General features: G+C 32.6%; 5 protein-coding genes and 1 long non-coding RNA gene across 7 annotated transcripts; 3 read left to right on the forward strand and 3 right to left on the reverse strand.

Annotated features, from left to right (window-relative positions):
• The first annotated feature begins 53 nt into the window (after positions 1-53).
• On the forward strand, positions 54-2544 carry LOC132905758 (large ribosomal subunit protein uL15). The gene is made up of 6 exons (XM_060957341.1): positions 54-76; positions 363-426; positions 526-623; positions 1859-2008; positions 2098-2234; positions 2475-2544. The coding sequence occupies exons 1-5, from the start codon at positions 74-76 to the stop codon at positions 2224-2226; spliced, it is 444 nt and encodes a 147-aa protein (XP_060813324.1). The 5' UTR covers positions 54-73; the 3' UTR covers positions 2227-2234; positions 2475-2544.
• Positions 2545-2656: 112 nt separating this feature from the next.
• LOC132905705 (splicing factor 3A subunit 2) lies at positions 2657-3998 on the reverse strand. Its single transcript, XM_060957298.1, has 2 exons — positions 3186-3998; positions 2657-3117 (listed from the first exon to the last, which is right to left on the reverse strand). The coding sequence occupies exons 1-2, from the start codon at positions 3729-3731 to the stop codon at positions 2839-2841; spliced, it is 825 nt and encodes a 274-aa protein (XP_060813281.1). The 5' UTR covers positions 3732-3998; the 3' UTR covers positions 2657-2838.
• A 3201-nt stretch (positions 3999-7199) lies between these two features.
• LOC132905775 (uncharacterized) lies at positions 7200-8402 on the forward strand. Its single transcript, XR_009657858.1, has 2 exons — positions 7200-8199; positions 8367-8402. It is a non-coding gene; the product is annotated as an uncharacterized LOC132905775 (long non-coding RNA).
• Positions 8403-8998: 596 nt separating this feature from the next.
• On the reverse strand, positions 8999-17347 carry LOC132905487 (uncharacterized). Its single transcript, XM_060956820.1, has 12 exons — positions 16951-17347; positions 16184-16418; positions 15901-16105; positions 15498-15814; positions 15329-15428; positions 14935-15241; positions 14699-14855; positions 14495-14633; positions 10208-14404; positions 9953-10120; positions 9715-9897; positions 8999-9232 (listed from the first exon to the last, which is right to left on the reverse strand). The coding sequence occupies exons 1-12, from the start codon at positions 17102-17104 to the stop codon at positions 9173-9175; spliced, it is 6222 nt and encodes a 2073-aa protein (XP_060812803.1). The 5' UTR covers positions 17105-17347; the 3' UTR covers positions 8999-9172.
• A 366-nt stretch (positions 17348-17713) lies between these two features.
• LOC132905477 (integrator complex subunit 1) lies at positions 17714-25346 on the forward strand. Of its 2 annotated transcripts, XM_060956797.1 has the most exons (14): positions 17714-17915; positions 18076-18255; positions 18361-18842; positions 18927-20216; positions 20302-20477; positions 20556-20708; positions 20796-21473; positions 21542-23338; positions 23395-23709; positions 23826-24288; positions 24360-24484; positions 24545-24735; positions 24818-25090; positions 25169-25346. In XM_060956797.1, the coding sequence occupies exons 2-14, from the start codon at positions 18090-18092 to the stop codon at positions 25282-25284; spliced, it is 6225 nt and encodes a 2074-aa protein (XP_060812780.1). In that variant the 5' UTR covers positions 17714-17915; positions 18076-18089; the 3' UTR covers positions 25285-25346. The 2 variants fall into 2 exon arrangements, with proteins under 2 accessions (XP_060812780.1, XP_060812790.1); XM_060956807.1 differs by lacking the exons at positions 24818-25090; positions 25169-25346 and having other exon boundaries at positions 24555-24710.
• A 170-nt stretch (positions 25347-25516) lies between these two features.
• LOC132905546 (nuclear RNA export factor 2-like) lies at positions 25517-27885 on the reverse strand. Its single transcript, XM_060956938.1, has one exon. It carries the CDS (start codon positions 27187-27189, stop codon positions 25576-25578), a length of 1614 nt encoding a protein of 537 aa, XP_060812921.1. The 5' UTR covers positions 27190-27885; the 3' UTR covers positions 25517-25575.
• Positions 27886-27898: the final 13 nt, after the last annotated feature.

Consider the following 27898-nt stretch of genomic DNA (forward strand, 5'->3'; position numbering starts at 1 on the left):
ATGCGCCATCTGGGCAAAGGCTAATAGTTTCAGCAAAGAGCAAACGTTCTTTATTCTCTACATCGCGAACAAAATGGTGAGTTAGTGGTTCTGAAATTATTTATCCGTAATCTGCAATTCTTGAAAACATCTTTCGTCAAATAAAATAATAAAGATTATAATTTCACTAAAAGCCTATTAAATATTTTTGTAGAATTGTTATTTTTTTCTTAAGATGATTTATTAAATACTGATTGTAAATATTGTTAACATTGCGAGTTTACGTTATTATTCTAACATAACCTTTGTGACAATACGCAATGTGATTATATGAATTTTATTGTATAATTTATTTATTTTCTTTTTTTTTTTCTTTTTCATAGTCTACACATAAAAAGAAGACAAGGAAGCTCCGTGGTCACGTAAGCCATGGTCATGGACGTATAGGTATGATTTTGTATAGTTTATTAGTTATAAAATTAATGAGTATAAGAATAATTGAGAATTATACAAAATTGAACTAAATGAAGCAATACTTTATACTAGGTAAACACAGGAAACATCCTGGTGGACGTGGTAATGCTGGTGGTTTGCACCATCATCGTATCAACTTTGATAAATACCATCCTGGTTACTTTGGGAAGGTAAATATATTTCATATTTCTATAAAAAATCAACTATATTAACTCTTTGTATTCGAGGCCTTTTTTGCTAAGGTGAATCAGCAATTCAAGACATCTCATGGCATGTTTGGTCAATTGCTTACCTCTAACTTAGAATGATTAGACATATAAATTAATGTATAAAACTTCTGTTTTTATTTTTATGCATTTTTACGTCTCAAAGATGAAAATTTCTTAAATATTAGTCTTTGTACTGTTGTTTAGTATGATATTTTATAAAGCAATTGCCAAGATGCATCCCTGGTTTGTCAGGACACGTATTGCAATAATAATATTGTCTTGTGTCTATCGCTGGATTCATTTTATCGAGAGCACATCCTATAATCTTTTCTATTTCATGTTAGAATGATATGTAGTTTTCCATTTATATCTATTTCTAGGCTCCAACAAAATCGTTTTTGTCACCATTTCAAAGATTTCCTTAAGAAACAGTATGTTGAAGCATATTGGTCGACACAATCAATGCCACTCATATATATTATTTAGTTTAGTATAGTATCGGGTTTTTTCATCTTAACTTCAATACTACCTCGTAAAATTCTTTTTACATAAGTCAATCCTGCATTATACCAATTGGTTCAACATGTCACGATCTTCTTGTTTTCCATATTAAAACTAAGGTCTTGCTTTTCTGGTATGCTATAGTAGACTTGTTACAAAATTTTGGTTTTTTTATAAGATTTGGCAAAATCCTTCTATTAGGATCTTCCTGGCAAAATGACATTTCAGTTTCCATAATTCTTCCAACAAGATATATCTTGTATAATATCTGTCTGTGAACATATGACAACAACAACATTGTGTAAAAATGCAACAGTATTCTTGTTGATACCGGAAAGTCAAGTCTTATCAATTTCTTGAATCGGAGAAAATTTTATCACTATATGAAGATGTATCATTTTAAGCTTCGGAAGGTTTTATATCTTACAACGCTTTGATTTTCAAAGAAAATACACATTGGCGTGTTGCATCAAACTGAATGGGGACCAAGAGTCACCACTCGAGTTGTCACAAAAAATTAGTGACTGAGAGTCACCTCTCGTATGCAAAGGGTTAAATATTCAATGATGATAACTTTATTATTCACCGGCGATCTGAATTACTTTGAATGTATGTAGTATTCTGATGAGCTGTATAAATGTCAAATCTGTACCAGTAGAAGGAAAACATCAATAAATTTTTATTTTAATTCACAGCTTGGTATGCGAAATTACCATTTAAGGCGGAATACAAAATGGTGCCCCACCTTAAATTTGGATAAACTATGGACATTAGTTTCTGAACAAACCAGACTTAAGTATAAGGATTCAGAAAACAAAGCTCCAGTAATTGATTTGGTTAAAGCGGTAAGTGTAAATCGCGAGAGAATTACTGAAGAAACTACTTCAAAATACTGTATTGTAATTACATTTTTATTCTATATTCAATTTTATAGGGATATTACAAACTTCTGGGCAAAGGACGACTTCCTAAACAACCAGTTATTGTTAAAGCCAAATTTTTCAGTAAACGGGCAGAAGACAAAATTAAGGCAGTTGGAGGAGTTTGTGTTCTGTCTGCCTAAGCATGCTGGTACATATTTTATAATAAAACATTTATAAATATGATTAAATTGAAATTAAAAAAATTAAAAAATTAAATTAAAAAAAGATTAAAGCATTTAATGATGATAATACGAACGGGCGGTCTGAAAAGTGCGTACAACACTTAAAACCATGTGGATTGTTCTATGTAACTGATTACACCAATTTAACTTCATAATATTTTGTATTTTTTCATAAATAAATTAATAAAACTTCTTTTATGTTTCAGGAACCGAAACCTTCATCAACAAATCTTCTGTACATTCTAATACGTGTATATTCTTAATAAATTTAAACAATAACAGAGAAAAAAGAAAGTTGCGATACTGTTTTATTTTTTCTTATTTATCACTATTGTATATATTCTTTAATAGAGTGAAATTTTCAAATTGTTTATAATTTTTGAGTATCAGGATACTAATTTTATTAGTAATAAGTATACAAAATTATAATAGCAAAGGACAAAGAAAAATACAGTATAACAATGACTCCTCACATTTCTTTTATGCACGAAAACATTTTTATTTTTATAGAATGTACATTTCGATATTGATTTATAACCTTTCTCCGCATTGTTGTATCTGAATAAAAAATTATGCTAAATGAGGTGGTGGTGGAGGTATTTGCATACCAGTGGCTAAAAGTGCTGGTGGTGGTGGTACTGGATTAAATATAGGTGGTCTTGGTGGTGGTGGTACTGGTACCATAGATGGTCCTAAACCAGGTCGTATTAGAGGAACTGGAGGTGGTGGCACCTTACTAACTGAAGGCTTTTCGTTTTTAAATGCAAATTGTAAAAAGAACTGTTTTGTATCTTTGTTCCAATGTGTCCAAAACTTGCCTTCTGCCTTTTCGACTTCTCTACTAGGTACCTAAAATATTGTAAAATTATACTTTTAACTGCAGAACTATTTATCTTTATATTTTGAAGTAAATTTACCTTGAAAGCTATAGTTTCATAAGGCTCAGCAGCAAACAATAAATATTGCCATTTACGATCTGGTGGTTCAACTCTCTGTTCATATGCTGACATAAACCTATGTCTTGGAATAACATTATCTGCAACTTCTGGATAGTCAACTTGGAATAATAAACTTTGTTGTCCTGATTCTGGATCTCTTTGTTTAGTTACTCTATAACCTGGTCTTCCAATCTTTACAAATTTTTTTGGTTCTACTCGAGGTTTTTCAGGAGCAAGTGTTTGAGGAGCTTCCTTTGCTTCTTTAGCAGCTCTTCTAGCTAGGTTAGCTTGATGCTTTTTACCTTGTGTATGGGCCAAATAACTGCCCTCATTATTGTGAAGAGTTAAACATAATTTACATTCATAAGAACCTAAATGATTTTTCATAAAATATGGATCCTTGTTGAGGTCAATAGTCTCCAAAGCAAGTTGTCGTAACCGTTCTCTTCTATCTCGGTTACTTTCTGACCAGGACGCGACACCTCCGCCGCCAGTTTTGCCTCCTGGACGATTTTGAAAATCCATTTCTGTCTTTTATATATGTTCTTTCACTTATTTAAATACAGAATACATTAATGTTTTATTTATAAACAAAACATAGTGGGACTTCAATGTAAGTTAAGTTTCACTAAATTATCTGATATATACACTGACATGAACTATCGAGAATGTCAGTGCAGCCAATATAAGATATATAATTACATTACTAACAGAGAGAAAATGAGAGTGCTCACGCCTGTAGTTCTAGTTATTTCACAGTACAGGTGCTGTACCATGCAGCCAAGTATTGAATTTAACTAAAATTAGCACACACAAGAACCTATAAAATTATAGGGATCTGCTCTGTTTGGTCGTAATTTAGTATATACAGGAACTATGTATTTAAGCTTAAACCTAGAGATCAGCCCTATTTGGTTGCATACCAGCGTAGTCGAAAACCCATTGAGTTCTACGCTATGAGAACCTCTTTAATTGTACGGTTCTATGAAGAAGCTCATATCTACTTTTCTATTCGAAATAGGTAAATATGAGAATGACAAAATCGCGCATTAATAAAACTAATTGTAAATTGCCTAAGAAAAATTAATTGTTTACTATATTTTTGGACGATGATACATATAAACTAGGGTTAGAAATAGTGCAAAATTTCAGAATATAATAATTTATTAACAAAAAACAAAGAAAATAAATAATACAATAAACGTTTACAAATATTAGATACACTTAATATGTCACTGTCCGACCACCTCTACGTACGGATGGAGCTGGCTCTCGACGGTGAGGACACCAACGGCCCTGGAAGAAGAGCGAACCGCCCTGGCCCGCCGCCACTCAGATGGCGTCTGAAAGAAAGAGACAAGGAGATGCTACGGGCGACAGCCATCGTCTCAGTCTGGAGTTGAGACGCCCAAAGGACGACCGTAATTGGTAGCGTCGACGAGGAGGCGGAAGACCTCCGTAGATACATGAGCGCGGCGTGCGACGCCTCGATGCCGCGCTCCATCCAGGGTGGTGGACGCGACCGCGGTGTCTACTGGTGGACACCAGAGATCGCGGAGCCACGAGAAGGCTGCAGCCGGGCCCGCAGAAGATTTTTTCGCGGGCCCAACGTCGCAGGCGGACTCGCGACGAGGAAGAGATCTCCCGCACCTACGAGACCTACAGGGAGGCGAGGCGTGCCCTCTAGCGGGAGATCAAGATCGCGAAAACTCGGTCCTGGACGGAACTAATCGAGTCGGTCGAATCCGATCCGTGGGGGCGGCCGTACAAAATAGTGACGCACAAGCTGCGAACTTCGGCCCCCCCGCTGACCGCAAACATGGACCCGGTGCTGCTGGACAACGTCGTCGGGACTCTATTCCCACGGCAGGACAGCTGCGCTGGACAGCCAGAGCCGTCCTCCTCCTCCACCACCTCCGACGACAACGACGAGGTGGCAACGACAACAACGGAGTGGAGCGGGGAGCTGCGTGTCACCGAGGAGGAGCTGCTCGAAGCGACGAGGAGGATGGCATCCCGCGACGTGGCACCGGGTCCGGATGGAATCCCAGGCTGACATCTTTTCAACAGATGCCTAAAGGATAGCGCCTACCCCCGGGCATGGTGGACGGCGAGACTGCTCCTGCTGCGGAAGGAGGGTCGCCCGCTGGACTCGCCGTCCGCGTACAAGCCGATATGCCTGTTGGACGACGTGGGCAAACTCCTGGAGAGAGTAATTGCCGCACGTCTGGAGGCCCATATGGCGTGACGAGAGCTCGGATGGTATGACAGCCAGTACGGGTTTCGCCGAGAACGCTCGACGGTGGACGCGGTGAGACGGGTGCGCACCATGGCAGAGGATATGGTCTCCCGAGAAGGAGTGGCGCTGGCGGTCTCGCTGGACATCACCAACACCTTCAACACCATCCCGTGGGCCAGGATAGTGGAAGTCCTGCGTTACTACGAGGTACCAGCCTACCTCGTCAGGGTCATCAGGGCATACCTCAGCGACAGGTGGATCGTCTGCAACAACAAGGACGGGGAAGTGAGAAGACCGGTCGAGCGCGGTGTACCGCAGGGATCCGTGCTGGGACCCATCCCCTGGATCACCGCTTACGACCGCGTCCTTCGATGCCCTATGCCCCCGGGCGCGGGCTTGGTGTGCTACGCCGACGACACCCTGGTACTAGCTGGGGGCGTTGGTGGTACGAGACCGTCAGCCTCACGGAAGACGCCGTGGCGTGCGCGGTGCACGCCATCAGGAGGCTCGGTCTGAGCGTGTCGCCGGCCAAATCGGAGGCCCTGAGGTTCTTCGACCGTCGCCGCAGAGGAGCCCCGCCACCCGGACTGTCCATCACCATTAACGGGGAAAAAGTGCCGGTGGGACACCAAATGAGATACTTGGGTTTCACCATCGACAGCCAGTGGACCTTTGAGCCTCACTTTGCGCACCTGGTCCCGAGGGTGACTGCCGCGGCCAACGCCCTATGCGGCCTACTGCCGAACGTGGGCGGAGCGGGAGTGGGCGTCCGCCGGCTCTACGAGGGAGTTATACGATCCCAAGTCCTTTACGGAGCCCCGGTATGGGCCGACGACCTGATGGCGAGCCGCCGCAGCCTGATCCTAGTGAAGAGACTGCAGAGGACGACTGCCATCCGCATAGCAAGAAGCTATAGGACGGTGTCATACGCGTCGGCGACCGTGCTGGCCGCGCCCCCCCCCCCCCTACGAGCTGCAAGCCCTCGCACTCCGACGAGTGTACGAACGCCACCACCCGACAACCGGTCGGCACCGAACGCTCGAGAAGAAGCACAACTGAAGACCTGGGAGCGATGGCGCTCTCAACTGGTCGAGGAAGACGCTGCGCGGCCACACCGGGCCGTCCGCGCCGTGCTCCCCAATTGGCCATGGAGTGTTCGGCGAGTATCTGCTACGGATCCGGCGGGAGGTGACCTCCATCTGTCACCACTGCGAGGAAGAGGAGAACACGGTGCAGCACACGTTGGAGCATTGTCCGGCGTGGGCAGATCCGCGGCGCGTCCTGCAGCTCGTCATCGGCGAGAGCGTAGCCCTCGAAGCGGTCGTGGAGGCCATGCTTAGAGGGCGTCAGGAATACACCGCCGTCCGCACCTTCTGCGAGCAAGTGATGCTGGCAAAGGAGCGGGCGGAGAGAGACAGGGAGAAGACGCGCGATCCAGTGTGAGCAACGCGACAAAGGGCCTCCGTGCGCAGTAGGGTGACGGCACCGCCGCCACCCTAGGAGCGCCACGATCAGGAGACTCGGTACTAGGGGGTGTGGTCCCCCCTAGCGGCCTAACACAAACAAGGACGCCTCCCTCAATCAAGATCAGTAGGGAGAACACGATGAGGGGTGCCCCTGAAATTCGCAAGAAAACCCGGGGCACCTCTACTAAACGTCAGGCTGGCCACCGTGGAGTTTTAGTCGGTAAGAGTCCGACACTACTCGACCGTTGCGATACAATGGCGAGTGTCCATGAGGATTTCTCCATGTAAAAAAAAAAAAAAAAAAAAAAAAAAAAAAAAAAAAAAAAAAAAGATACACTTAATATGTATGTATATCTCTATACATACTATACCAATAGACCATTCTACAAAAGAAAACCATTTAAAACGTTTCAATCAAACATTTGTATTATTCAAGTATAAATTTCTGCCTTCAAAGGGATCCCAATTGCTCTTCACCCTTTCTATTGACTCTCGAGACCTGCGCCCTCCTATTTTTGGTATCTTCGTGGACGCGAATACATTCTCATAAATTTTTAACTTTGCATTCTCAATTTTGCATGAATAATTGACAATTAAAAATAGCGCAACTTTGGATGGTTTTTATTTATTTATGGCTCAACGAATTAACCAATTTTATCATGTGACGTCTCATTTAATAGATATTTTTGACACTTACAATTTTTATTCCACTAAAGTATGTCAACTAAAGTGAATTTCCACGATTCAGTAATATTTGGTAATTTGAGAAGCACCATGGAAGATAAGAAATTCAATATTTGTTTACAGCGTTTATAGCAACCTAATAGTCGATAGCTATCAACTCTGGTTCACTTGAATTTTTAGGAACTGACGAATTTATAATATTTTACAAAAGTAACTCACCTCATATGCAAGGTCATTGAATTCGTCTCTTTTCCTAAGATAAGAACCTACAAAACTTTTTCGTAGAATCGTATGATTAAATAGGTTCTTATCTATGCTAATGTGCAACCAAAATTTCTAATTAAGCTTAAATATATAGTTTCTTGTATATGCTAAATTAGGACTAAACAGGGCAGAATCCTAATTTTATATGTTCTTGAGTATGCTAATTTTAGTTAATTCAGCACATGACCACATGGTCCAACACCTGTACGTGAAACAACCAGAACTACGGGCGCGAGCACTTCCATTTCTTCTCTGGTACTTCGTAATGACTACATTAGAGTACATATTTCAAGCGAAAGGGAAATAATTTTAGCACTTAATATTTTTTATTTACATTTTAGTGAGTGAATTTAATGTAGTACAAGTTAATTACTTCTTCACTGTTTTAATTGCTATAGTAATAAATCTGATATACATGTTTTTTTCTTTTTTTACGTCATAATTACATTATATAATTTAAGTTTGAACTTGGAACAATAATTAATTTATGGCACATTTTATATACAGAGTGTCCCAAACTTAAACGACCATACTGTGAGAACTTCTAATTTACAGGCAAAAAGAAGAAAGAGATGTTATATAAAGTTTGTCAATAAATACTTTGTTATATTTTAAATAAATATTGTATGCATGAAATAGATAACGCATTTTTCATCATAGCACACAAAAGTTGACTGTGTTATTGTGTCAGTGTAATTACATGTTTTTTATCATGCGGTAACAATTCCATGTCATTAATAGTTATAAAATATGGATATGAACTTTCTATGATGTACAATGAACAATGGAATTGATTACGAAGTACTATAAAGACAATTTTTGCTGAGTTTCAATAACTGTGTACAATATCTCTATAACTTTGCAACAAAATATTTGGTGACAAAATTTATATAGCATTTTTTTTATCTTTTTGACTGTAAATTAAGCCCTTGTAGTTTGGCCAATTAAGTTTAGGATACCCCATATATATTAACATTAATGCAATTATATTATGAAAGTTTACAGAATCACAGATTGTGTTTTATTATAAAGTTGGCATGAATAATACGACATATATAAATATAGCCACTTTTTACGTCAGAGTACATATAAAAATTAGTTTATCCGTATTTACATTATTTTATGAAAGTACAAAAATATAATATCTTAGAAATGCAGATACTTTAATATTGTTACTATTTACATTAACTTAACAAAGTAGGAATGAATGTAATACTTGAATAGTGATAGCCTTCCTACATATATTTTTAACGATATTATAGGCTATAATTTTTGGAAGATATTTTTATTAATTAGAGTTCCATATGCTTCTTCTATAACTTGAAGACTTTGCAAGCTTTAACACATTGGCTGAAACTTTTTCTTTCATTGCTCTGTAGAAAACATTAAATATATAATGTATAAATTTAATTTTTCATAACTTTAATTATTCAAAAAGCAAAAAAATAGAAACTCCGAAGAATAAACATGCAGATTCTAAATAACATGCATATGAAAAAATTTCAACAATATATGCAAATATTCAATAAATAATACATAAATATCCTGTTTTAAAATAGAAAGTAATTACTTTTCCATGTTTACACAAATATAGTGACTTACATGTCACTTGAATTTTGGTTCTAATTACGCTAAATAATAATGCATGTACATCCCATTGCATATATAAATAAATAAATTATATTAGTTTCATTCCAATAGTTAAGCACCACCAAAAAAAAAAAAAAAAAAAAAAAAAAAAAAAAAAAAAAAGACGAAATCTTGATAGTTTAGTTTCAAGCAAAGCATATTTAAAGAACTGTGCTTCTCACAGTTTCATATTTTTTTCCAAGTCAAATTGTTTATTGAAGTGCACCATGGAAGTATGTTGTTGATTAGATCTTTCTTTCAAAAATTCAATGCACTTTAAATGTGATGTCTGTGCTTCTTCTAATTCTCTTACTTTATCCTCCAATTCTCTTATTTGTCGGCATCGTGCACGACATACATCTTTTATTATTGCTTTCTCTTTTTCCAATTTCGTTATTTTTGTATCATCCTGCACAGTTGTTATAATTGTTTTTTATATAAAATTACTTTATATTTTTACTTACCTTAATTATTTCGTTATTTATCGTAAAAAGTTGTTGCGCATTATTAAATGTTTGACATGCTTGTTCTCTTCTATTAATTCGCCATCGTCTACATATGTCACATTCCCACGCGTTAATGTCGTTTAGAGTCCTTTGAAGTTTTCTTATCTCAGAACTAAGTTCAGCATTCTAAAAAAAAATGTATTTTTAATTTTCATCAATTTGATCAATTTTATTTCCTAAAAGTAGATTGAAAAAGATTGGTATTATACACACCTTTTTGCGAGATGTGAGCAGAAGTTCCTGCAATTCCTTACATTTTTGTAGATAAGGAAAATTTTCACTCTGGATTTGGATTTCTAATGCTGAAATTTGTCCATGTTTTGTTACTAGTTGCAATTCTAACTCATGAATTTTTTTTCTTAATACTTGACATGTTTGTCTATCTTCATTGGGATCTGTATCAATTATTACATCTTCCAATTGTCTTCTTTGATTAAATATCTCATTCCTACTATGTCTTCTTCTGTTGTTTTCAAAAGCTGGACTAGTAGATCTTGAATCGCCACTGCTGCTTTTTAGTTCCAATTCAGTTTGATACTCATTAAATTTAATTTGTAATTCCGAATTCCTTTTTTTCAGAGTATCAATAAATTTTTCATTGTCTAACTTTGTATCTCCTACCTGTTTTATGTTAGTTTGTGTCACTGTTTTAAACGTTTTAAGTTGATCTTTCATTTCTTTATTTTCTTCTTCTAAAGTTGTTAACTTTTTCGTTAATTCATTAACCAATTTATTTTCAGCTTGCTGAATGTACATTTTATCTTTTAATTGATTATCAAGTTCTTTTTTTTTAATAATCAAATCATTGATTTGACTTACATATGCTACAATCTCTTTATCTTTTCGCGACAATAATAATTTTTTATCTTCTAATTGTAGTGCAATTTTATTCTTTTCTTGAAGAAGTGTATCATATTTACTATCTTCTGCAAATAAATATAAAGTATTTTCTCTGGATTTGTGTAATAATAAAGTTTTCTTTAGTTCAGCGTTTTCTTGGGTCAGTAATTCATATTGATTTTTTAAATTAACTAATTCTTTGAAAGTTTTATTTTTGCTTTCCTGCAGTTCAATTATACGGTTACTTGCACCTTCCAAGTTATTTTGCAACCTTTTATTTACATCTTTTAATTCTTCCATGTCTGCTTCAGCTTTTATTTTACTTGTACTATTTCTAATTTTTCTTTCCAATTTCGCATTTACTTGTTGCAATTGTTCACGTACTTCTTTTAAGTTATCTAATTCTTCTATCAAAGCAATATTTTTGCTATTTAATTCGTTTAATTGTTTATTTAATCCGGTATTTTTTATTTCTTCTGAATTTAATTTATCTTTGATTTCTTCAATTTGTTTTTCCTTTTCCATTTTCAATCTTTCTATTTCTTCTTTATATCGTTCTATGCTTTCTTTTCTTTCTTTAATTTGATTTTGTAGTATTTCATAATCTGGTATAATAGTTTCGAATTTAGTTTTATATTCGGATAGCATGTCACATTTGTTTTTCAAAAGTGCTGTGATGTTTTCAATTCGAGACGCTTTTTCTTTTACATCGTGGTTTAATTCATTATAAGCTTCTGTGAGATGTTCAAACTCAAGTGCCATTTTATAAATAGTTTGATTGGTTACTTTCAGTTCTGAGGAATTTGCTTCTATAATATTTTTCAACTGTTTTTCATTGGCTTCAAGCCCTTCAATATTGTTTTTCAATTCTAGGTTTTTTGTTTTATGGATTTCTATAGTGCAAACTAACTCTTTTATTTTCTTTTCATACCGTTCCTTTTCAGATTTCATATTAGACTGAAGTTCAATTTCTTTGTATTTAAGAGCTTCTTGTACTTGTTTTTCTCGTTTTTGTGCAACAATAGATGCTTGTCCTTTCTGTTGAATATCTACTTTGCATTGTTTGTCAAATTCGCTTTGTAAATTATTGAAATCAGTTTCTAGCACTTCCATTTTTTCTTTAAGTATCTCCTTTTCATGATTACTTTCTTTTATAAGGTGTTTTAATTGGTTAATTTCATCTTGCTTTTTTATACATAAACACTCCGTTTTTGTTAAATCAATGTGTAATTTTTCATTTTCTATTTCCAATTCTTTAGCCCACAACACTGCGCGCTTTTCAGCATCTGCACTTTGCCGCTTTTCATCCTCTAATTTTAGTTTATCTTTTTCGAGTAATTCTCTTATTTCTTTAATTACTTCTTCTTCTTTCAACATGATCGTTTGCAAAAAAATGATGAAAATTTCGTCTGCAGTTTTATTTAAAAAATCTAAAGAATTCAATTTAAATGATTTTAATTCTTTGATCATACGTTCCTTGATAGTATTTAACTCACAATGTAAGTTTTTTTGTTTTTCCAAATCTATTTTAAGTTCTCCTATATATGACTCTAATTCATTTACTCGCAGTGTTACATGTTTTTCTGTTTCTATACCTTTTTGCTTTTCTTGTTCTAATTTATCACATTGCCTTTTTAGAAGTTCTAATTCATTTTTATATTTACATTTAATATTTTCAATTAATATAGTTAATTCCTTTTTTTGGTTTGTTGTTAAATCTAATTCATGTTTCAGTGATAATATACATCCATTCAAATCACCAGTCGTTCTATTTAATTTAGTAATAAGATTACCTTTATTTTCATTTTCAACCTTTAAACCTTCTAATTGTATTTCTAGTGTCATTTTTTCAGTCTGCATTAGTTTTTCTTTCACAAAAAACTGTTCGAGTTCTTTATTCATACATGATAATTCATTCTCAAGAATTTGAGCTTTCTCTGTAGCTGTAGTTGTTAATATCTCTTTTTCTGCTACTTTTTGTTGTAACGCTTCATTATCGCTTCTTAGTGTATTGATTTGGTCTAATAAGTTTCCTTTTTGCGTCCTAAATTTACTAAGCATAGAAACAAAATGTGCACTATTTTTTTTTATTTCATCTATATCTTCTTTCACTTGTTCAATATTATTTTGAAGGTGCTCGATTTTCGTTTCATTATGAAGCTTTTCAAGTTCGTCACATTTTTTTATATATGAAACTGAAAGTTCATCGTGGTCATGCTTCAAAGTACGTAATTCGTTATTTAAGTGTTGAACCTTCTCCTCTACAAAGCTTACATTCATTCTATCTACAAAACTAGTGTTCAAGGGTGTATCAGTAAAACTTATATTCAACTCTTGATTAACCTTAAGTTTTAATGCTTCAGTATCCTCACATTTCTGATTGAACCTTTTTTGTAAGTCTTCCAATTTGTGATTTAAAATTTTTGCTTCAAGTTTAAAAGCTCTACGACTCTCACTTATCTTTTTTAAATGTTCACATTGACCACAGGATGATAATTTTAAATCACTTAATTTTTTATTTAAACGAGATAAATGAGTAACTTTGTCCTGTAATACTATGACCTTATTTGACAGTTCCTCGTAACTTTCTCCTTGTAATATTTTCTCCATAGTCTCATTTGACTTTTCAGGATTATCAGGTACTATAGATGAATGCAATGAATTGCTATTTACCTTTTTATTGCATGGGTTATCAAAATCCTCCATACTTTCTAATAGATTATTGGAAATTTTTGCATTTTCATTAGTTAATATTGTTATTTTCATTTTTAATTCTGCTATCTTGGCTTTTAAAATATTGTTTTCCAATCTTAATTCTTCTATGTCGTTTTTGGAATCTACGTTTTTTATTAAAATCATTTTATTATTCAAAATATCACACTGTTCTTTCAATATATCACTTTCCTCAATTTTATCCATTAAATCAGAGGAAAGTTCATTATTTTCTTGCATTAAACATTTATTTTTTTCAGTCAATAATGTGACTTTATCCTTATAAATACATTCATGGTCATATAATAGCGATTTACTTTCTTTAACATTTTCAAGTTCCTTATTTTTATCTGCAATAATAGTTGATAATTCAATATTTTCTGTTTTCAATGCATCAATTTTATTCTGATGTTCAATTAGTAATTGCTCATTATTGTATTCTCCTACGGCTTTTGAGCGAAATGATTCTAATTGTTCATTTAAGACTGTTATATCGCCTTCTAAATTAATCTTTTCTTCCGTAATTTTCGAAATCTGTGTGTAAAGCTCAGTAATTGTTGTTTGAAAATTTAATTCAGTTTCTTTCGAACGTTCGTTTTCAACGGACAATTTATTTGACATTTCCATATTTTCATTTGTTAATAAATAAATAGTTTTTTCAAATTTTTCTATATCTAATTTAAGGCTTCGAACATCATCCTTTATTTCGGCCAATTCTTGACTTTTTAACTTTACCTCTACTGCTAATTTATCTTTCTCTTCTTCTAATTGTATTACATAATTTGGAGAATATTTATCAATTCTGTTACTTTTAAAACCATCACAAACAAACTGTATTTCCGCTTGTTGTCCTATGTTCTTGATAAAGATGCAAAGTTATAAAAATATATATGTATAAAATTAAAGAATCTTTTAAGATATAGGCATATAAATATTAATTGCACTTACATATTTGCAACAATGGTTTCCCTCACACGTAAGTTGTTTCTCTAAAGTTGTGAATTCACGAAGTTCAGTAAGTTGCGTTGTCAAGTCCACGATACATTCTCGTAAAATACTTTTTGGTGTAGAAGGAAATATTTGATTTCTGTTGCAGATAAGAGGAAACATTAAATTGTAATAGACAATATTTTAACAATGAAAAATATATACCTAGAAGTTTGTATCAAAGTATCCTGTGTTTCTGGCATTAGAAATAAATTATCACTTTTCATACATTTAACATGTTTATTTCCAATATTATTATTCACTTTGATTTCATAGTCTACTTCATAATCAATTGCTTCTGATTCAAGATCTGTCTGAAATGCTGAAAATACAAAGTAAGCTAAATTTTTAAATAATAAAGAACATTGTGAAAAACAAATTGCACAATGTAATAAATTTACTTTCATTTATGTCAACTGATTGCATAATGTTTTTTTTATGTAGTTTCTCAGGTGAAATTTCTTTTATTGTTGGTAAGCAAGTTTGAGTATGAAATACAGGGAAATACGGTTTGATCATTCCAGGATTACACCAAATTTCTCTTCTTTTAGACTTATAGTTAAGTGCTCTTTCACAATTTTTTTCATATCCAGAAATAGTTTGAGTCTTTAATAATTTTATATGTTCCTCTAACAAGTGACATTTCTGTTGTAGTTTGTTAGATTCTACTTCTTCTACTTCTATAGATGAGTTTCCATTTCTTATTTGCTAATGAAATAATTCCAATATAGCACAGCAATTGTCATAAAAACATGGGTTAATTTTCAAAATAAAATTACAATTAATTGTACAAACCTCTAATTTCACTTGTTTTGCATAATGAAGAAGCGATGCATCAGACATAACTTTGTTTCTTTGTGGTTTAGTTTTAATATTTTTAATATGTGATCCAAACCTAAATAACAAAAATTATATTCTAGTACATGTAAAGTTATAAATGGCATTGTAAAAATAACATACTAACAATAGAGTGTAATATGTTTCCTCTAAAGCAACAGGTGTTACTGTACATATTACAGCTATTAAAGCATTGCCACTTAATGATGCCTGCAGTAATTCTGTTAATTTACTATTATGATAACCAATATGTTCTTGGGCATTTTGTGACTTACTTATTTGTGTAATTATTGATTCTAGAGTAAAAAGAGATATATCAGTTTGATGTTCTTCAATACCTTTTGTACAATGAACTTTTGTAAAACCAGCAAGATCTACCAAATTTAACTGTGATAATTGTACAGTATTGTTTGAATCTCCTTCAATTTGTTGACTTTCAATTATCTAAAAAGTATGTGTATCTATTACACTAAATATTACAATAAAGTGTATGTTATATATATATATATAAATATTCTATGCAATCTTACAATTTGAAATATGCTATGACTACTAATATGTTTATTCTTAATTCCTTCTTTCATTATAGATAACATATCATCTGAAGAATTTGTAATTTTTTCTGTACATTTAACAATTATTTGTCCGTTGTTATCTTTATATAATTCTAAATCAATTTGATTCTTATCTAATAAGTCATTTATTTTCTCATCGCGAATTTCTAAATAAGATACCCTAGAAAAGAATAAATAAAATAAATAATAATAAAAATAAATAAAAATATACAATCTAAAAATAATTTTTAATGCAAACCTTAATAAAAATTCACATTGAATGATATTTGAAATAGCATTAAATATGTATTCAGCAGTAAGTGGTATTATGCCTGGATCTTCTGAAGTGCCTGTCACTGTGTATGTTTTACCAGAATGAAACTGACCATAAAAAAATATTGTTCCATTGTAACCATCTATAGTAGCATCAACAATAGATTTTATAATACTATCAAATACTTTCGAATTTCTTGTATTTATATCAAAGCTATAATCTATAAAAAAATATTAAAAATTAATAATACAATAATAAATACTACAGAGTAAATATTGCTTATTATATAAATGAAACTATAATATATAATATATAAGTAATTATAATTAATAAATATTATAAACATATAATATATAAATTTACTTATATAAATGAAAATTATTAACAATCAATAATTAAACTTATTGAATAAATTTTCTCCTTTCTTGAAATGTATATAATAGAAAAAAATGTAGGTTATAAATATCATAATGCATGAATGTTTATAATTCTATTACCTATTTTATATAAATAAATATTAATTACATATTAAATGATTTATAATAATAATGTTTAACATAATTTAATGTATCAACAAACAATTATCAACTAGTTGTTTGACAATTAATGAAACTTTCACATTTCTAGTAATTAATATTCTTAATAAAAATATAATCTTTCGTTAAAAAGATAAGTAGGTTATATTTTGATAATTATTCCTGTACATATGAAGGAATAAAAATTAAAACAGCATTGCAATTATTGACACATACCAAACTGAAATTCATTATCCCTCCACTTATTTGTTTCTTGATCTAATGAAACAATCGAATTTTCTTTTACAATCCATTGCATTGATAAATTTTCATCTTGTTCTTGTTGAATCAAAGGCCTCAATTTGATTCCCACCTTAACATCGCTTAACATTTTTCTTTATCAATATGTTGGACGAAGTAGTATAGAAATTTTGAAAGGAATGTTTTTGTGTGACTACTTCGTCTTTAATTAATTTTTTACGTCTCCACATATCGCTCTGCACATCGCAACTGCCATTTGAAATGATGACTGCTTCAACTTCAACACTCATTTAAATTTAAATTTTCTATGGTCTGATTGGTTCATTTAAGCATGCAATACAATAAGCAAGAACGTGATAAGACTATAAGTATATTGAATTCCATATGCTAAAAAACACATTTGAATATTGTATGTTTTAGAACAGCATACGTGTTTAATACATTATTTCTTTCTGATTTCTTGATGACTAATTGCAATATTCTTAGAATTTAGAGTTAAACTGATAAAAATTTAGGTCGTAAATGCATTATTCTTTTATTAATGTAAGTACAGATTTCAATATTAAAAAGTACATTTAAAAGCAAAAATTAAGCGATGTAAGGTCCCTTAAATAGTTAATATTCGATATTATTTTTATTTTCTGACCTTGCAATTATTGCTCATCAGTTTAAATTTGTGATTGCCGGATCCAATTGTCAATTCGATCTTATCGAATCTTTAGCAAGACGATATCGATAGTGTGTATGTCTGCTAGTGTTGTTAGCCGAAATTGTTCTGTTTGGAAGAACATTAATTTATTGACGTAGGAAAATAATATCATATCTACATTTTTAATTGTAATAAATTACTTCATGTATCTAATATTGCTAGTAATGTATTATATTAGATATATTTTCCGGAAGAGAAATTTTTGGAATTTCGTGTTATAAATGTTGCATAGGTTAGTTTAATACGAAATATTTTCAAATATTTATTTATTATTATTCTGATGATGATTCTGAATATTATATTGTGATGATTCTATATATCTATTTTATCCAAAAAGTGAACAGTATGCCGTTGATTATTAACTACGCTTTCTATTTTCTCAAACATAAAAGATACAAATATCATAATGGATCGTGGAAAGGCAGGAATTGGCAGAGGTGCAAAAAGTAAGATTGCTCAGCATCCTTCTGATTTATTTGCACTTGGATCTAAAGGTTCGCGTAATGAAAATTCTGATGTTAAAAGACCAGGCGTTATTCATTCTAAGCAAAGTAGTAATACTTCAACTTCTGGTAAATAAAAGATTGTTATTTTAATATAGGTCTAGACAAATTTGAAGAAAATTAAAAGAAATTTATAATATAATTTATTTATCTAATATATAAAAAATTATGTAGGAACTGACAGAAAAAGAGAGGCACCATCAGGATCACTTCAATCTTTTCAATATATCCCGCAAAAGAAACCTAAAATTGCTGCACATGTTTCTCATCAACGACCACCATTCTCAAGTGCTGAAGCTTGGGAATTGGTAGCTATAGATACTGATCCAGCAGATTTTGTTCCAATGGTCCTAGAAGCTAATGATAATGATGAAGGTGACAAAGTTATAGGCATTATTTGTGGTGCCATTAAAACACTTAAAAATCAGAAGTGGAAACCTGATACATTGGTATACATGGGATTATTGTACTTAGCAAAAATTCGTCCTTCTATGTTTTCGAATGATTGTATATTACATGCACTATCCTCTTTATTGAAACGGGATCAAGGACATAATTATAAAACAAAAGGAAACCCATTAGTGCCTGTACTTGCAGCTAATTTGCTAATGAAGGGGTTTCATGATAAAAGAAATTGGCCAGAAATCTTTGTTAAGGTTGTTCACAGATATATTATATTAATGTTTATTAATTATATGTAACATTTAATTTAGAATTAATTTTTACTATCCTTTCCCTAGCTATACATTGAGGATGCTTTAGGTGAAAGAGTATGGGTTGATCATGAAGAATGCAAAGGTTTTGTAGATAATATTTTAACAGGATTTAATACAAGGCATCCACCAAAAAGTGTCCTACAACCAGAACTATCTGTATTAACACCACGAGATTGTCATAGTCCATCTACAATTGACGATGAAGATCCAGGATCTTCATCTGTACAGTTTTCTGGCGATAAAGAAAAGATAGAGTTTCCTATTACTCCTAGATACACTCATTGTATAGAGAACATAGAGTTCATTGTTCTTGAAGCTGTGAAAGAACAGTTGAATAGACGACAACCAGAGTCAATTACCAAAAACTTTCTAAAATTACTTTCTTCAGCCTGTGGTTTTGTAGAAATCAGAAATATCGCCGTTCCAAGATTAGAAGTATGGTTGCATAATCCAAAACTAATGAGACCTGCCCAAGAATTATTGAGTTATATTTGTTACAATTGTACTTCTCATACACAAAGAGATGTTGAAGTTATAAGTCAATTAGTAAAAATGAGATTGAAAACTAAAGCTGTAATTAATTTATATCTAAATGGCGTAAAGGAATTAATCGGCTTGCACCCTGAAAATTTATCTACTATCTTAAAGCATACAATTTATAACGAATTATCTAATGCAAGAAATCCAAATAATATGCCAATGATAGGTGTAATGTTTCAAACTTTATCCGAGCAAGCGGCTAAGTTACTTGCAGAAATATTTCAGGATTTATTAATGAACCGAGAAGATTATCTGAGACCTTTACGTGCTTTACTCAGAGAAATTGTACGTGTTTGTCGGCACGATATTAATTTACTTATTTTTGCGCGCACATTAATGTCCGAAAGACAGGATATAGCGCAACAATTGCTTAATTTCGAATTCAAAGAACGAGTCTTCATTTCAATTGCAGATTTATTGTGCTTATGTATGTTACTAGCTATCAGCCCACAAGTTAAAGAAGCTGCAGCATTAGCACAAAGAGGTGATAAAAAAGATATAGCTTTATTACATCAATTTCAGAACATGGTAGCGACAATACAATTCGAAGCCGTGTTATGGCTACAGAATTCGGCGCCACAGATGTACGCCATTGGGAAAAATGATCTCCTTCATGCCTTACATAAAATTTTACTGCTTGAACCACCAGAGCAGTACTATAAATTAGATAATTGGCCACCCGAATCTGATAGAGTATTTTATTTACGTCTTATTTCGGATGTTCCATTATTACAGAATACATTGTTAAGACTATTACTGATTGGTTTTTCAAAAGTATATATCTAAAATGATAAATTAATTTATTTCTATAGCATGTTTCTCTAGTATAATAGTTTGTCTTGTATACCTTGTCTTTTAGGAAAATGGCATTACTCATTCAGAAACATTAGATTTGGTGGATCAATTAGTTAGACGAGCAGCAGCTAACTCAACTGAGAGTTTCCCGACATTACAAGCTGATAAATTGGATATAATTGAACTTATTTTTAACTTGTGCATTTATCAACCACCAGGAACTATAAACATACCATCAAAGTATTTACAGATTTTAATATTATAAATTTAACTAGTTCAGTAAAAATTCATATTAATTATTTATTTCACTTTATTTAGTTATGTACCACCTACTTTGGCAATATCAAATTTATATTGGAAAGGGTGGATAATGTTATTAATACTGGCTGCTCACAATCCTTCTACTATTGGTGCTGTTGCATGGAAAAGGTATCCCATTTTACGAACTCTAATGGAAATGTGCATTACAAAGTAAGTTTAAATTTTTGTGTAATCTTGCAGAGAAAAATACTTATATTCTTTCTCAACAGATCTCTTTTAATGTGTTATTTCTTATAGTCATTTCTCCTATCCACCACCAACGATGGCATTACCAGAAATAATAGAGCAAGAACGTTCGAAAGAATTGCAAGTTGAAGTTATAGAGAAACAAGAAATATTAGAATATGAATCGCACTTAGCTGCTGCATCAACAAGAATACAAATATCAGAACAAAACAGTTTATTACTATCACAACTAATGACTATGGAACCAACTGGAATTGCTAGGAGACCACCTCCAGCAGTATTGGAACAAATACAATCATTAAATGTGTCTCATAGGCTGGGACATCTACTTTGTCGATCTCGTAAACCAGATTTCTTATTAGATATAATACAAAGACAACAACAGAGTTCGTCTCAGAGTATGCCATGGCTAGCAGATCTTGTACAAAATAGCGAGGGATCTCTTAGTCAATTACCTGTACAATGTCTTTGTGAATTTTTATTATCTACTAGTACTCAAGCTGTGGAGAAGCAACCAAGACAACAACAGCTATTAGCCCATCTTCAAATGTTATTAACTGATCCCGAACAGGATCGACAACATGCTTACGAGGTGTTAGAATATTTCTTAAGAAGACTGAGCAGTCAACAAACTGGCAGTCGCCTTCAAGCAATTACAGGTTTGAAGATGGTACTTGGATCAATACCTACTGAGGAGGAACCTATGGATATAGATGGAGAGAGTGAAAAGTAATTTCATAAGTTCACTTTTAATAATGCTTCTTCGAATTTAAAACTAATAAAACTATTTGTTTTAGGGAGATCTGGCTTCTTCGCAAATTACCGTCCATACCTCATTTCTTATCAGTACGATCTTTAGTTTCTACTGCTCTTCGAGGTGCATGTCAAGTCGAAAATAATCCAGATCTTGTACACGCGTACATATCTTATCTTGCTGCGCATACTACAGACGATGATTTACCCGATTTAACTGATTTAGTTAACGAAATATCTCAATTGGTAGTCGAACGAAGTACAATTATAGCAGCTATTCTACCGCAACCAGAAATTGATAATCCACCAAATAAAGCAGCTAAACAGACTTTACATGCTTTCATGATGATTTTCTGTAATTATCTAGAAAAAGCTCGATCTCCACGAGCAGAGGAATATACCTGGTCTGAAAGTCAAGACCAGATATTAGTACAATGGAGTACAGGAGAAGAGTGTACTATGCATATTTTAGTTGTTCATGCTATGATAATCTTATTAACGTACGACTCCGATGATGATGTATTGTTTGATGCTTTACTTGAAACTTGGTTTCCGTTGAATACAGAACCACCAAAAGCTTTTCTTGTTGATACAAGCGAAGAAGCTTTATTAATACCTGATTGGTTAAAACTAAGAATGATTAGGAGTAGTGTACCACGTTTAATTGACGCAGCTCTTAAAGATTTGGAACCACAACAACTGGTTCTTTTTATTCAAAGTTTCGGTATTCCTGTTCCATCAATGACTAAATTACTCCATACGTTGGATACTGGTGTGCAAATTGACCCGAGTTCTGTTGGTGAAGCAGTACTCGATAAGACATATATGGCACAATTAGTTGAAGTTCAACACAGAAGAGGGGCAACGGGTGGACTAGTCTTTGTACAGGTTTTACAATTGATGGAGCCAGAGTTACCTGATGAAAATGCTGTAACTATCGCACAATTACAGGAACCTTTACCTCTAAGTGCTGTAGTTCAAATACAATCTGTCATACAATCTTCTGTTAAAACGGATGTCCCACATTTAATCAATAGATTATTTATCGAGAATATACCAATGAATCAAAAGATAGATGCATATCGCCGATTACATAAAACCTTAGCGAAAGATTTGCAGAAATCTGCTAAAGAAAGCGGAGCTGCTGTGTTGGCAATACAACATATATGTAGTGTATTAAGTTCAATGCAAGTTAAACAATTCCTAGCCTCGCTTGTTCACATGCCTCAGTATTCTTGCACCCTAATGCGAGTAATATTGTTGCCTTTAAAAAAGCCATCGACTTCGAAACAAGTGGTTGAATTAGCCCGTAATATGTGTCTAAACTTGATACAACTGATAGGTGATGTAAAAGCACCAGTTCTATCTATTTTAAGAGACTTTGCAAACGTGCAATTAACCAAAACGCCAAAAAGCATGGAATTAACGATGTTGATGCAAAATCGAGATCCCGGATCTATTTTAGAAAGCACAGATCCAGTGAATTTAGAAGCAGTTGGACGTAAGTTATTAAATATTTGCCTGAAACAACAGAAAACCGACGTTCTTGTTGAAGCAATGGCAAGATTACTAGTGAATGACAGTAACGAAGGCATTTTAAAGCCACGAACTGGTTTATTAATCGATTGGTTAGCATCTGTTGAACCAGAATTAATTGGAACATGTCCTACTCTCCAAATGAAACTTTTATTTGGGAAAACGAAGATACAAATGAAAGTTGATAACAATGTTATAAGTTCACATTCATTTAGACCCTACTTGTTAACTTTATTGACACATAGAGCAAGTTGGGCAACTTTGTACAAATGTGTTGGACATTTATTAGATAAATGTGATGATGGGTAAGTAAAAAATAATTTAAAAAATATATGAAGGTAATATAATGTTATTTTCATAGGTATGATCCGACGGCTGTTTTAGACTTCTTGTGGGCATTAACTTGTAATCCAAAACTCTGGCAAGGCAGAGACAAATTCACGCCAAAACATTATGTTCCAGAAAATATTTTACTTTTACACGAGAAACAGTTACTAACACTTGTAGCGTATATAGTTGCAGAAGCTGTTATCATATATAATTGTCAAAACAGAAATATTGCACTTGCTCGAATGGATTCTCGTCTTGATTTATTATTACACTGTATTTCTACAGACGATCATTTGGTAGCCAACGTAGTAAAATATTTGGCTGCACGTATGATGAATGACTCAGAGTATGTCTAGTTTAATGTAATATTAAGTTTTGTTTTGCAGAAACAAAACTTAAAAAAAGAGTAAGTTTCCTTTATTAATAGAAGTTTTTTGAATATTTCTCTCTTTTATTTTTTAGTATTGATTCAGATATGGTGCATCAATTCTTGTTACACATGTACATGAAGATACCTAAAGTAATATGTTACTTAGACACATTTCAAACTAAAAAGTTTGTTGGAGGAGCAAAAATTACAAAATGGACGGGTTCCGTGTTAGATTGTATGAGTCATTCTTTGTTAACTGCTCTAGCAGCAACACCGCGGCAAAAGTCATGGAATTCTAGGTCTCAAGACTTCGAATTATGCGCCCGAAAAATGGCTGCTGTGCATCCTATTTTAGTGTTACGACAACTTCCAATGTTAGCGTCGTCACTAATGGGAAGATCTTATTTGGATTTTAGTCAATTTAGAGCAGGTCATCATCTAAATCTTTTTGTACAAATAATGGGGTTACTGGAATTACTACAACCACATTTATTTAGTGAAGAACATCAGACTGCTTTGGAAGATACATTGGAGAATTACTTTCAGTGCTTCCAAGTGTGTAAAGGAATATTTATACATTATTAATATGAATCAAATTAAAAATAGCTAATCTGTTTTATTTTCAGAATTATGGTCCAGTAAAAGAACTTATACCACTCTTAAATAGATTTATTACATTACTACAGGCATACATCTCTTATAATGCACAAAGGGCATTGAAATATTTGCAGAAACATGCTCAGGCTCTACAGTAAGTAGTAACTATAATTTCTTCTATGAATTTCAGATATCAGCTTACACTTACATATAGTGAATTGCAGGTACATTATCCGAATCTAGTTACACTTAGAACGCTTGTATCAGGCATTCCAATGCCAAGAGAAGGAGAAGACATAGAGGAGATTTTAATTACTGTTCCTCCTACTCCACCTCCAACAGAATCCATTATTCCACAGCATTGGCCTTCATTGTTAACTACATTATCTAAACTGCAAGGTGAAGGTATGATTAGAAAATACGATTTAATTTCAATTTAAATATCGTTATAATATTAGAATATACAAATTTTAATATTATGCTTTAGATGTATTTAGCGCTCTTCAAGAAATTGAGCATTTGTCATCACGAAAACCTTCAGTTTTGGAATCTATAACAGACAATATAGCAGAATTGCTTGTATCTCCGCAAAGTAACATAAGATCTCTTGCTCATACATTATTAGCAAGAGCATTAAAACATCGTCCAGCATCAAATGCAAATATCTTGTCTGCATTTCAAAGATGTTTGGACAGTTCTAGAGCTGATATATTAATGTCAGCTCTAGAGAAGTTACCAGAAATTGTATTATGTATGCAAGGTATATTTCTCTTTAGTTTATTCTAGTACCTGTTTTGATAATACATATTGTATTCTGATAAATTATATTTTATTTCAGAACACGCTTTACCATTAATGCAAAAAGTATTTGAATTAGGAGTAAATTCAAATGTGAATACTATACCATATATAAATAAAACTATTGCTCTGCTAAATACACAACAAGGTTGTTAATATCATGAAAATTGTAATTTTATATTTTGTATAAAATGAAATAAAGATTTTTTTTATAAAAATGGCACTTATTTTATTCAGGTAGTAATATATATTTAAAAATAATATTAATGAAATTATTATATGAAGTTGAAAATGAATTGTTTTTCATACTTATATAAAATAAAACTAATTTAATATTTTACATAGGTACAAATTTATAGTACAATTATACAATTTTCTTGTTATATTACAGGCATGTAACAAATAATGATATCTGTATTATATAAATATTATACAGTAAAGTACGTATTATAGAAAAGCTTCAGGTGGCACATTGTTGACTGTATACATATTCATAAATGTCACAATAGCAGTTCTAATATCCCAGTTGGCATCTTCAAGATATTGGTGACAAAATTTCATATTCATTGTAGTCAATTCATGTAAAAATGTAAGTAATTGTTCTTTTTCAGAAACACTAAACACTGTTGGAATAAATTTTGGAGCACCTTTTGATTCAAACCTTATTTCACTGTTTCCTGACAAAGTGCCATTAGCAGGTGTTCCGTCAAGATAACACTGATCATTAGTAATGCAATATTCATTATCTTCTTTTTTCATAATCATAAAAGTTCTATTGAAAAACATTGGTGGACATTGGCTAATGTCTCGAAATGAGAACATTCCTTGCACAGAAATTGCAATGTGAATCTCTCCTTCATACAATAAATCTATATAAAATGTTTTAAAATGATGTGTCGTAGGCGGTTGATTTCTGAGTGCAGAAATGATTTTTTCTGGTCCACGTAATAAAAATTCTTGGCACTTTGCATAATCAACAAATTTTAGTAAATTTCTGTTTGTAACAAACGTCTTAGTTAGCTGTTTATGAATGTAATTTGAAACAGGTCCCAGAGTCATAGAATAAAGTGCATCTTTGCCATATAAACCATTCATCACTTGTCTATCATCTTGATCATATAATGTGAAAAAATGCTTCACAAATTGTTTGATCAAACAAGTATTTGTACCATCTCTTAGAAAGTTACTTTGAATATTAGTAACAAACTTTTGTTCCATACCTATTACAATTCCATCCAATTTTTGTAAATGAGGAAAAACATTTTTTACTGCTTGCACATAATCTTGACACTTGCTGTATTTTGCACACAGTGGATTCCCATCCAACCAAAGTTCACTTATTTTAAACTCACTAAAATAGCGTAAGTATTCCACATCTGCGATTTGATTATGACGTAAGTCTAATTTGGTTAAATGATAATTAAAAAATTTTTCGAAAAAGACAATGCCTGTAATTTGATTATATCTTAAAGTCAGTTCTCTAACAGGTAATCGTGAATCACGATTATTGCTTAAAATACCCATTCTAGTACATCTTAAGACAAAGTGTAATATTTTAGGTAAAGATATGGGACAATATATAGAGTTTAATGACTTTTCATTTTCAAAATCATCAAGGTTCAATACCTTTTTTGTAGGTTCATACCTATAATAAAGTGCCTGTGCTATAATTCTATTAGGATTCAATTGTAATCTTTGAGAATCTGTATATCCCAATATAATATCAATGCGTAATTCTTGCCCATTTGATAATGTTATGCATAAACCTTGCTTTACAAGATTTTCAATAGCGCTGCAGCTACATTTTGTCAGGAATGTACTTTTGTTAGGACTTTCCTCTTTATACATAATGGGTAATATAATTTCAGGTTCACAAGCAACAATAACAGTTCTCAACACTTCTGTTGCTTTATATTGTCCTATGCCAAATAAAATAAATTTGTGCCATAAATCTTGTCGTGCTGCCAAAGTTGATTCTTGAGTATTAAATGATGGTTTAATATATGTCAGTCGTAATGGTTCCCAGTCTGACATATTTTTAACAACTTCTGCATTTGTCATTGTTCTTGATAATGTATATAATGTTGATTTATAAAGTTTATGTTTTCACAAAAGGCAACGATAAAATTAAAAGTAATAAAATATGAAATTAATTCACAATACAATCGCTTAAATTTATAAAATTTATTCACAAATAGTTAGAAGACATTAGAAATTAATTTTAATCAAACAATATCTAGTAAATATATAAAAGATTTCTCTATACAATTGTTTAAATATACAATACACTGTTTAGATAAATTGTCCTATACAAAAAATATTACTTTCTGAAGAATATCACTAATTCAACGATTTATATTTATTGAGTGACATGTACTTACTAATGCTCGCATTACATTTTTATTTAAATTATGAATATTATATAAAACAAATTTTTTTGTACTTACATAATATTTTTCTTATACGAAACAATTTATTCAGATTTGATTTCTAACAAAATGTATATAATATGTAAAAACAAAAATATTTGTTCAAAACCTTAATATTTGAAACTTTTAAAAAATGAATTAAATATCTTAACCCTAAATATTTCTACTTTAAATTTTAGTTGCAGAAAATATTGTATTTCTTACATTAACTTTTACTCATTTTTATTGCGTCTACAATTCAATAACAAAGCTATTGAATATTTGTTTCAAAAATAAATATATATTTAATTTTAACAAATAAGTAACACATTAAATTGTATGGGTTAATTCAAGTTTAAATA

This window comes from Bombus pascuorum, chromosome 1 (assembly GCF_905332965.1).
Source record: "Bombus pascuorum chromosome 1, iyBomPasc1.1, whole genome shotgun sequence".
Lineage (NCBI taxonomy): Eukaryota > Metazoa > Arthropoda > Insecta > Hymenoptera > Apidae > Bombus > Bombus pascuorum.

What these genes read in the sequence shown, in the direction of transcription:
- LOC132905758 (XM_060957341.1), top strand. An exon ending in CCATGGTCATGGACGTATAG is followed by an intron (nt 427 to 525) that starts GTATGATTTTGT and finishes ACTTTATACTAG; the next exon opens with GTAAACACAGGAAACATCCT. An exon ending in TAATTGATTTGGTTAAAGCG is followed by an intron (nt 2,009 to 2,097) that starts GTAAGTGTAAAT and finishes TCAATTTTATAG; the next exon opens with GGATATTACAAACTTCTGGG.
- LOC132905705 (XM_060957298.1), bottom strand. Translation starts at nt 3,731, where the DNA reads ATGGATTTTCAAAATCGTCCAGGAGGCAAAACTGGCGGCGGAGGTGTC. An exon ending in ATGAAACTATAGCTTTCAAG is followed by an intron (nt 3,118 to 3,185) that starts GTAAATTTACTT and finishes ACAATATTTTAG; the next exon opens with GTACCTAGTAGAGAAGTCGA.
- LOC132905487 (XM_060956820.1), bottom strand. Translation starts at nt 17,104, where the DNA reads ATGTTAAGCGATGTTAAGGTGGGAATCAAATTGAGGCCTTTGATTCAA. An exon ending in GTCATAGCATATTTCAAATT is followed by an intron (nt 15,815 to 15,900) that starts GTAAGATTGCAT and finishes CATACTTTTTAG; the next exon opens with ATAATTGAAAGTCAACAAAT. An exon ending in CAAAACAAGTGAAATTAGAG is followed by an intron (nt 15,242 to 15,328) that starts GTTTGTACAATT and finishes TTATTTCATTAG; the next exon opens with CAAATAAGAAATGGAAACTC.
- LOC132905477 (XM_060956797.1), top strand. Translation starts at nt 18,090, where the DNA reads ATGGATCGTGGAAAGGCAGGAATTGGCAGAGGTGCAAAAAGTAAGATT. An exon ending in ATAGATGGAGAGAGTGAAAA is followed by an intron (nt 21,474 to 21,541) that starts GTAATTTCATAA and finishes TATTTGTTTTAG; the next exon opens with GGAGATCTGGCTTCTTCGCA. An exon ending in CGTATGATGAATGACTCAGA is followed by an intron (nt 23,710 to 23,825) that starts GTATGTCTAGTT and finishes TTTATTTTTTAG; the next exon opens with TATTGATTCAGATATGGTGC.
- LOC132905546 (XM_060956938.1), bottom strand. Translation starts at nt 27,189, where the DNA reads ATGACAAATGCAGAAGTTGTTAAAAATATGTCAGACTGGGAACCATTA.